This window comes from Juglans microcarpa x Juglans regia, chromosome 8D (genome assembly GCF_004785595.1).
Source record: "Juglans microcarpa x Juglans regia isolate MS1-56 chromosome 8D, Jm3101_v1.0, whole genome shotgun sequence".
NCBI lineage: Eukaryota > Viridiplantae > Streptophyta > Magnoliopsida > Fagales > Juglandaceae > Juglans > Juglans microcarpa x Juglans regia.
The window spans coordinates 422,624-433,848 of NC_054608.1; the positions used below are offsets into that span (position 1 = coordinate 422,624).

Genomic DNA, 11,225 nt, shown 5'->3' on the forward strand with positions numbered 1-11,225 from the left:
GAGAGAGTGGAACTGTGGTTGTAAACGCATACGAAAGATATATAGGTCATGGGGTACTACGCAATGGAGCAGTGAAAGTGCGGAGATAGTTACTGATTGAGCACGACTCAGTATAAAGACACTTCACGTGGGTGCAGGTGGGGAGCTTGATAGCAACCTTTCAGAGAGAAGAAGGTAGAGCTCAGGATCATCAGAGCTACATTATATGAAGCTTAATGGCCACCTCTAGGAACCCTAGAAAGAGAGTGAGAGTGAGAATGAGAAAAGGACAATTATATGATGAATGGAACAGTCATCTGTACATAATTTGAACTACTTTTCCGCCTCGATCGGAAGACTATACGCTTCTATGACTGGACGACCAAATTTTTTTTTTTTTAATCTGACTGCATTTCTCTGAACAACTGCATTGATAACTCTATTTTCTTCTTCTTTTTTCCTTCTTGTCCTTTTTCTCATCCTCTAATCCCTGCCTAATCTCCTAAACATTTTTCCAAAAGAAGTTACTTTAAAGTCACAAACTAGTAGTGAGATTCTCTCTTTCCCATAACCTGCCACTGTGCAAACTCTCTCTCTCTCTCTCTCAGTACTACTACTCTCCGGTCACCATCTATCTCACGTGTACACATAAAAGAAAGAAAGAAAGCCAAGAAAAAACTTGCACACATGCATATATGAACCTTCTTAATTTGAACCTTTGCCTAGGAATAAATCTCATAGCTCGAATCAAAGCCTTTCGTGGAAATGGTATTACATGTGGTGTTCTACTTATGCATACCGGCCGTATCCCTGAAGCGTACTGGAAAAAGTCCCCTTTCTTTTACACTCAATCACTTACCATACGTAACGTACACATTCACGAGACCTACTACAAGCCCTAACTGGTGTTCTTGCCTTCCACATATCAGTTCAAGGTCCCATGGCAAATGGCATATATAATGGCCCACACAAGTGATCTTTTTGCAGCTGGTCACTTTACATTCACCTATTTTTTCTTCTTTCTTTTACAATCATCCATGCATTGTTTAAAATCAATCGGACAAGATCAGTTATATAAGCTAGGGGTGGCGAATACAAGACAAAAATCCCATAACAATCAATGCAGTACCGCATCGTGCATGCATTTATATAAGACAGTGAATAGATGTTTAGGCTTTAGTCCCAAAGTTTCTGGGTAAGAAAGAACAGATTTTTTTTTGCTACAGTATACCAACACTCTGGTCTTGAAGGTCTAGAGAGTTAGCACATGTTATCTAAAATCATATCCAATAACACAATCATATATACTCCAGAGACTTGATAAAAATGTTAACTTATTTGTTCACGAACACAATTATCAATATTCCTCTACATGGACACCAAAGAAATACCTCAATAAAATAAATTGAACTCTCCACAAAAATTCAGGAATATCCATAACTAAAAATACCACAATACCATCAAATAATATATCTATTTATAAATAGGACTCTCCAATAATTATTTGTACTATTTGGTACTTATTTCTCTACGATTATCAAACCTTACTAACATTTTCTACTATTGATCGACTTCCAGCTAAAGTATCAAAATTATTTGAAAAATATTGTGAATATAAGAGGTGAGTTATCAACAACTCAGTAAGCAAAGAGCATATACTAGTATGTAAATATGAGTATTTACAGAGTTCAGAATGCATAACAAAATATAATTATTTTCAAAATGCAGAATTAGAATATGAAATCAAAAATAACAGAGCGAAAGTTCAGAAATATTCTTATTTTAAATTCTTTTGGAACAACATAACTGAAACATCACATCATAACAGAATTCCAAATTTAACTCTCATGGTAGGGTTATGCAATTGACAGCTAACCGATCAAAAACAGAATGTGAATCTTTCCCTTATTATTCTCGGGGCTCCGAGTGTGCACACAAGAAAGACCATATAGAAAATCACTGTGCTTCCAAAGTGGGTGCACTAGAAACAGTTTTACATCCGTGTTAAGATTAGAATGAAATAAAAACAAAATGTCATGCTAAAAGTTTTAGAAATCACATTATATCATATCAGAGTACAGAACATTTTCAAAACAGAACAGAATCAAATCACAAAAATAGAGTTTATACACAAATTTTAATATTCACTCTCTTTTGCAAAATTAAGAAACAAAATGATAAAATAGCTCATGTTTATACTAGTCAGGCTAGAAAATACTTTATTCTTATACAAAATTTCATAAGTAATGCCTAACAAATAACTGAAATTGTTTCAAATTTATTTTCGTAACAAAATATGCATATTTTTCAAAATTGATCTCAGTTCATTTCTTTGATACAAAGTCTAGTAAATGAATCCGGCTTACCTGTACTTCTTAACTTTTCTAAATTTTTCTAAACAGTGCCGAACAAATATCAATCGTCACCTATAAAATAGTCATGTAACTTAAGTAAATTTCTAATTGAACATATACTTCATGATTGACCTTGAAATACTTAAATAACCTAATTTTTATTTCTCAAAACCTAAAATTCTCATAACCCTAAAATATAATTACTTCCCAAATTTCAATAATATCTGTTTAATTTCTCTAACTAATTAATTCTAAAATATTTATGTCAAATAAAATTTTGTTCTATAAAAAGTAAGACTAGGCCCACCTAAAAATATTATACTAATTTTCTGCAACCCAACTAAGGCCCATGGTAAATAACACGCCCAACGTAAAAAAAATACAAATTCAAACTTTGGCTTGTAACTCAAAGGTCATAGGTGTACTTTCATCAGAGATTTTATGTTGAGCTTTACGGGGTCATTAGTGTACTTTCATCAAAACCTCTCTTATTTTGAAAACCAAAACATAACTAGCAAAGGTTGGTATGGTTGAGGCGTACCGAGAGGGAACGTGCAAAATACTCACCAAGAGAGGAAGAGCCACAACGAAGCTGGGTGAGGTGGACGGCAATGATCAAGACGGTGGGGCATTGAGAGAGAGAGAGAGAGAGAGAGTGTGTGATGAGTAAGAGAACGGAGACGGAGAGAGAGAGAGAGAGCTAAGCGAGAGATAGAGAGAGAGGACCCGTGAGGGAGAAACGTCACTTACGTGGAGAGGGAGTGATATTTTAATCGTGTATTATGGGAGGTGCTGCCATGCTTGGAGATGTTGAATACTATGGTGGTGGAGAGTGGTTCACGACTAGGCAACTTGCGAAGTGAAGAGTCGTGCTCTATTTTCTTGAGTGCAAAACAGGGGCTTTGCGTGATGAAGAGGAAGTGCAATTTCCATGGTAGCAACTTGTGCGTGTGGGTGGTTACGGTTTATGGAAAGGGACCAAGGTGGTTGTCCACTTTCACGTGGGGATGGGCAGTGGGGAGGGGCTGGCTAGTCTCTTTCATCGTGCAGGGGGCTACGCTGGCATGGCCTGGGCAGCTTCTATCCTGCGAGAGAGGTCTCGACACATTGTTCGAGGCTATTGTGTTGTGAGGTGGAGGCTGAGTGTGGGCTGGTGGCTTGGTGTCGTGTGTTTGGGTGGCTCTCGATTATGGACATGGAAGGCGGTAAAAGTTTGCTGCCATGACTATGAGTGAGAGCCATTGATATGTTGTCCTGCTTGTTTCCTAGACAAGTGGGGATGTGTATGCTGAGTGTTGTGGTGGTCGCGTCGTGCTTGATGGAAATTTATGTAGAAGGTGCGGCGTGATTTGAGAAAATTGACAACATATCTAGGGCTTGAAAATCCATTGTCCAATAATATCTTCGGGCCATTACAAAGGCTAAATTCTAATTATTTAGGCCCACTTGGTCCATAATTTATTTTAACCAAATTATCAAATTTCAATAAAATTCATACTCTACCAACATAAAGTTTTAGATCCATAACTTGTTTTAAAATTATTCGAACACTCAATTAAGTTTTTCAAGGCTGGGCGTCGGTGTTACAAATTAAGTGGGTAGAAGAGTTGAATTTTAGATCAACAATCGATAAGTGTCGGACACTCTAATCGATGATTTTAAAATTTGCCACTAATTTCTCTCTATATGTGTGTGTGTGTCCATGCCGGATGATCTCTCCGAGTCCACACTTGGGAAAAGAATCATGAGATTGCTACAAGAAGCTGTAAAGGCAAAGATGATCAATTAAGCATCGGGAAAAAAGCATTTTGATAAATTAATTAAGCTTTTCATTGATCTTCCAAATGTACGTACGTACCAGCTCGATCCACTTGAGAGCAACGTATCAAGACTAGTTATAAGATTTAGGGCCATAATTAGGATGTAAGTAAATCTGTAGATGAGTATATGCATGGCTGAGTCCTACAGACTGATGGCGCGTGTGGATTTGATTGAGTCTGAACATGCATCAACCTTGTAACAGTAGTACTACTGATATATATATATATATATATATATATATATATATATATATATATATCTTGGAGGTATGAGAAAGTAGCAGTTCAAGCTGGACTCTGAACTTCTAAATATTATATGAAATGTACGTACGTGTTGATCACCTAAGTCCTAGATCAATATATATATATATATATAATTCATACCCACTTAATTTGTGAACATATCACATTAAGTTCAACGAAGTGCAGAGAGGCAAAACGGGCCGCCTCCTCCCTTTCATAGTGAGAAAGACCAAAGCAACCTCATATATATGATCATGTATTAATGGTACTTATAATATATTAATTGTCTTCTTAAAACAATCAATCATCATCATACTTTTTCTAAATATATATATATATATATATATATATATATATTTAATACAGATAGCTGCAGAGCAGCACCAACGAAATCATCAATATTTAATTACTATACAACTCCTTAATTAATTTCCTAGCTAGACCAAAACAAATTAAGAGACTAGGGTTATAATTAACAATATTGCTACAGGTACCCGGTGTTGTGTACCATTTGCAGAACTGGTTGACGTGGCTGGTATTATCTGTATTAAAAAAAATGAAAACAGAGGAAGAAGCAAATCAAACCCAATCCTCAGCACCAAAATCGTCTCAGTTGCTATAGATCTCTGGTGCCAAAATCCAAAATTGGCCTCACTTGCAAAGCAAACCAAAGAAAAAAGCTGTAGCATCGGGTACCTGTAGCGTCACTTGCAAAATCAGCGTCACTTGCAAAGCAAACTAAAATTGGCTTTGTCGGAAAATCCAAAAAAAAAAGACGAGTTAGAAGATGTGAACAAGTAGATGAGCCGAATCTGTCTTCGTGGTCGTCTATGGGGAACCTTGATCCCGAAATCGTCTCAATTTCTTGGGTATAATAAGAATGAGAGTGCTGTGAAAAAAGTGAGAAGATAAAGATGAGAGGAAAATGAGAAAAAGATGTACAGTAATAGATGCAGAGAAGAAGTGAGACGAAAAAAATAGATCTACACGAAGAATCTGATCTTCGTGTTCTCTATGAAAAATGAAAGCTTACTGCCAAAATTGTGCTCCTTCAATCTTTTGTTTCGTATTCGTGTTTAAATCAAAGCGTCATGATTTTAGATATAAACGAAATGCTCCGTTTCGTACACGTAGATGGTCGTGCACGCCAGGTTCCCCAACCCCGGGTGCAAGAAGCTTTATTATAGAAATGGCATGCATGCATGGCCTACTCACTTACGGTTGTACATGATGCACGTGCAGCAATTAATCGTCACATGGTGTGTATTATATATATATATATATATATATATATATATATATATATAAATAAATTATTTATCGCTGTCAGAATATTGTGTCTTTGCAGTTTGTGTGTGAAAGTGGGGAGATATTATTCAGACTGGAATAATCAGTTCGACCAGTCAAATATACGGTTGACTAGTACGGCATAGAAACACTATTAATTACTATGGATGGGCACGGGGCAGGGCCAATTAGCTACGGTCATGATCTCACCCTCTCCTACTAATTTCTTTCGGTAGGTATAATAAAATGAATATTTATTTACTTATCAATAAAAATGATTATTTATAATGGAAATAAATTTATGAGTTATTTTGTATAAAAAATAATCATTTTATAAAAAATAACTAATAATAAATAAGTAATTTTCTACAGAGATATATATTCATTTTAAGAATTGCAATATTATATGATCGTATCTTTAATTATCATTCTTTTGAGTTGCAATTTCATTCAAAATTAATGAGTACATAAACAGTATTTTTAACAACATGCATGATATTGTATGAGCCGTGATGCACCCACTCACAACGTCATTTAAAAAACACTTCCTTAATTATCAAGTAAAAAAGATACATCAAGACCCATTCTCGAGATAGATTTTTGGTGAGTGTAGATTTATTCATATTGAATATCAAAATAGAAGTATCATGTTAATCATTCGAGTAATACTATATACAAGATTCAAATAAACAAATCATATATAAGTCTTTAATAAAAAATTAGATTACACTAATAAAGAATAATTTATTTATATTTTTTTTAGATAGAGTACATTTTTTTAATTACAAGGGTTTGTACGGAATACTTTGTCTATTTAAAATTTGTACAATTTATTTCACTATTCATATTCCAATAGTAACAAGTAATTTCTAACGTTACCGTCATTTGAGATGGCATCAAATAATTATAAAATTGTACGATAATGAATGTACAAGAAGATGAACGTACGATAATTAAAAAGATATCATTTTCTAAACTTTTTTATACATAATTTACTTCCAACTCTTTTTCCTTTTTTTTTTTTTTTTTTTTTGTTTTTTCTAAAATACTACATTTTCTTCTTCATTATTTTTTTAATAATCGTTTTTCGGTCCTGGCCCCAGTCACGCCTAAAGCCCCCCACTTACCTCGTGGACCTTCGCCATGTTACTTTACAGTTGGCCCAAATCTGCAAGAACCAGGTTGGTAAAGTACAAATCACTCACGCCCGCCTGGCCGGGTAACTTAACTTTTACGTAAGAGATAGTTACAATTGTATAGTATATAAATATTATATAATTATTTTAAAAAAAATAAAAATTATTATTATTATTATTTTTTTTCATATAAGTCCTATATTTTTTTACTTTTTTAAAGAGATTATACGGCGCTTATACTCTCTACGACTACAAATATCATTCCTCTTTATACAATATAAAATCTGATCAGTAATGTAAGATCTATCATCTAATAAATTTATTACCAGTATTAGTTTTTAACACAAAATATATTATTTATGTGGAATTATGCCATCGGCATAACTCCATCTACCTATAATGGATTAACATTCTCGTCTCAAGTACAAGAGAAATTGACACATTAAATATTTATATGATAATATTTAGTATTATTTTAAAACTATATGCGAATGACAATAAATATTGTAAGATGGATAATTATAAATATATTTATAATTATATAATTCAAAAGTACAACCACGTAGTACTTTCATCCTAATATGGGAGACTATATATGTCGTAAAAAATAAGTGCTTGTATAAGCAATCAGCTTACCTGTTGTGACACGATAAAATACCACATCATATTGATGCTTATACTTTCTGAGTACTTAATACTTTTCTTTATATGACTCACGACTTCACTTCACATCACATGTATTTTCATTCTCTATTTAAAAGTCTCGTAATGGCAAATGAATCGAAAAAAATCATTTTTCCACTTCCACCCAATCATGTCTTTTTTTTCTAATCCAGCATACTTAATATTGATAGAGAAGAATTGCAACAATATAGTAGCTCTTTGCTATTGTCAATATTCAAAATACATCTAGATAGATTATCTACGGGTAGGCAACTAAATGCTAAATTGATTATTGTACATTATGTTATTGAGTGCGCATATCGATTTTGAAGTCAATAAATTTTGTTAGTACTCTAATCTTTTCGATTTTGTAATATTTGGCCAATCTGCACTTGTACTTTAAAATATAACATCTAAATTGACTTGAACTGTAAATTAATTATAAGAAATGATATTTATAGTTATAAAGTATGTAAATATTACATATTCATTTTAAATAAAATGAGTAAATATGAAACTCATATAAAAGAATTAATATTTTTAATAATAAATCTTATTTTTTTTTTAAAAATAATTCACAACACTTATATAATTTATAATTATATCTAACATTATATTATATATATTGAATTGAAAGAAATTACATATATCATATCATTAAGCCTAGATAGAAAGTAAATTTAAGAAATATCTACCGGCAAGTCATAAATGGAGGCACTGTATGCATACAAACAATCATAAAAGTTGTAATGTCGATGCCATTGGCAGTTCGAACAATTAATATATGTGACAGATCAGGAATCATTGGTTGAGAGAGGGCGTCCGAATCATTGGATACTGAAATCTAATGGTAGCAATAGCATTGAACTCTCTCTCTCTCTCCCTCTCCCTCTCCCTCTCCCTCTCCCTCTCCGACCAAACACAGAGCACGCCAAACAATGCAATTATGCTCCACTAGAGTCTGGTCCCACCACGTACGTACAAGTGAACAAAAACATATTCGAAGCATCCAAAAAAAGCAACTGTAGTAACTCACTACCCCTCTTCCACTGCACAACACGCTCACTCCATGGCAATGGCAATATACTGATACGGCCATACTTACACACAAACTGATCTCCTAGGACTCCATTTCTCCAAACTCAATACAAGTTACAACCACATCCGTCTTCTCTACGACTCCCCATCTCTGCACCCTTATAGCCCTCGGCCCCTCTTCTCGGCCTCTCTCTTCCACACACGTACACGGGGACGCACGCAACAATGCCGCCCCTTTCCCTACTCTCCCTCCACCTCCTCCTCCTCTTCTTCAGCTTCATAAACTTTTGTCACTCCAGAAACACCACTACTGCTGAATACTTGAAGCTACCGTTGCTTCGCAAGAACCCATTGCCATCCCCAACCGAGCTTCTCTCCTCCGACGCGCACCGCCTCTCGCTCCTCCACCATCGGGGAACCCTCAAGTCCCCAGTAGTCTCCGGTGCCCCCTCAGGCTCCGGCCAGTATTTCGTCTCCCTACGCCTTGGTACCCCGCCCCAAACCATCCTCCTCGTCGCAGACACCGGCAGCGATCTCATCTGGGTCAAGTGCTCTGCCTGCAGTTCCAACTGTTCATCTGCTGCTACCACCTCTGCTTTCATCGCCCGCCACTCCTCCACATTCTCCCCTCACCACTGCTTCGACTCGCAATGTCGACTCGTTCCCCACCCGTCTAACTCCCACTGTAAGAAGCGCCCCCTCCACACCCCTTGCCGCTACGAGTACACCTACTCCGACGGCTCCGTTACAACCGGCTTCTTCTCTAAAGAAACAGCCACATTGCGCACCAGTTTCGGGAGAGAGGCCAGACTGAAGAGCCTCGCCTTCGGGTGCGGGTTCCGGTTATCGGGTCCGAGTGTTACTGGCGCCAGCTTCAATGGAGCTCAAGGGGTCATGGGTCTGGGCAAAGGACCCATTTCTTTCTCCTCCCAACTGGGCCACCGATTTGGTAACAAGTTCTCGTACTGTCTCCTGGACTACACCATATCACCTCCTCCGACGAGCTTTTTGACCATCGGAAACATCGTTCCTCGGACCTCTGAAATGAGCTTTACTCCCTTGCAGACGAACCCTCTATCTCCCTCCTTTTACTACATTGGGGTCCAGAGCATCTCTGTGAACGGTGCCAAGTTAAACATCAACCCCTCCGTATGGTCCATTGACGAGCTGGGTAACGGTGGCACGGTCATAGACTCCGGTACCACACTGACCTTCCTGGCTGAACCGGCTTACCGTCAAGTTATAGCTGCTGTGAAACGGCGGGTTAGGAGGCTACCGAGTCCTGCTATCATGCCCACACTTGGATTCGATCTCTGCGTGAACGTGTCGGGCGTGCCGAGACCGAGTCTGCCTAAAATGAGTTTCAAACTGGTAGGGAACTCGGTGTTGTCGCCGCCTCCAAGGAACTACTTCATAGAAGCGGTGGACCGAGTCATGTGTCTGGCGATTCAACCCGTTAGTTCGGAAACCGGATTCTCGGTGATAGGGAATCTGATGCAACAGGGGTTTTTGTTCGAGTTTGACAGAGACAGATCGCGGCTCGGTTTTTCACGTCATGGCTGCGCCTTACGGTGACTGAGCCGATCGAGGACTCGGTAATTTAAAATCCCCGAGCTGCTTTCGTTTTCATTTTTTAAAACCTCATTAAGTTTTATTACAAGAAATCAGCAGAAGCAATTATTTTTCGATGACTGTGTGAATTTTGTCTCCAAGATATGGACGTCCTTTTTATTTTCTCAAGACTGCTAAGGAACAGGAAAGTGAGAGGCTGGTAAAGAGTTTTATGATCTCTTGTGATTACCTCTGTCATGTCTGCTGCTGCTGCTGCTGAGGCCTTGCTCCGATTTATGTCTCTGTTTTTTTTGTTTTCCTTCATGAGTTCATTGGAAACTGTATTACGAACATATATACCATGTTTAAGAAAACATAGCCTATACTTTCAGGGGGACAGAAAGCAAATTATGCAGGACTGCATGGGATGAACTCCCCCCCATAAATGGAACTAATCAAGCCGTTCTGTAGAATTAAAAGAGATCACTTAAATCGTAAGCTATATCTCCTTCAAGTAGAGTAACATCTAAATTTAGACTACTGTTTTAATGTGGCAAAATACCCTACAGATCAGTCTCCGGCCCCTTACATGATTGGCAGACTTATCGGGTCGAAGCTGCTTCCAGCTGGTACCGGTACCTCCTCAAAGACATCTCTAACATTTATTTGCATTTATATGTTTGCTTTGATCATTCCAACCATAAATGCAGAACGCAAGTGTACCCATCCTTTCTTTTACTTTCTTTCTTTGCTTTGTAGGATTAGGACCTACTTTTTTCGATTTAAACTTAGATTATGATATTCTAATGTGTTATTGCAGCAGTGTAAAGGGTATAACGAAATCGAATTTTAAAAATAGAATAAATATAGATAGAAGTCACTATTGAGAGCATCTATTTTGCATATATGATGTGACATCATTTAAATCACACTTAAGTGAGTATTAGAAATAATCAATTAAAAATACAATAAATACAAAGTGTATACTGTTACGATGACCTTTTTTTAACATCATTTTTAAAAATTATTATAAAAAAAGAAGAGGGGGAATACAGCCACAAAATTCGCTGGAGTGAGACATGACTAGCTGACCTTATTTGGTTAACAGCCTTTCAAAAGTGACGGATATGCAAACAAGCTGGCCGTATGCATAG

The 11,225-nt window shown here is 36.8% G+C and overlaps 1 protein-coding gene across 2 annotated transcripts; it reads left to right on the plus strand.

Annotated features, from left to right (window-relative positions):
• Window positions 1–8,310: 8,310 nt before the first annotated feature.
• LOC121243418 (aspartyl protease family protein 2) lies at window positions 8,311–10,810 on the plus strand. Of its 2 annotated transcripts, XR_005936132.1 has the most exons (3): window positions 8,311–10,115; window positions 10,464–10,565; window positions 10,641–10,810. XR_005936132.1 is itself a non-coding variant. In XM_041141537.1 (2 exons), exon 1 carries the CDS (start codon window positions 8,746–8,748, stop codon window positions 10,093–10,095), a length of 1,350 nt encoding a protein of 449 aa, XP_040997471.1. In that variant the 5' UTR covers window positions 8,311–8,745; the 3' UTR covers window positions 10,096–10,115; window positions 10,641–10,807. The 2 variants fall into 2 exon arrangements, 1 of the variants encoding a protein (XP_040997471.1); XM_041141537.1 differs by lacking the exon at window positions 10,464–10,565 and having other exon boundaries at window positions 10,641–10,807.
• Window positions 10,811–11,225: the final 415 nt, after the last annotated feature.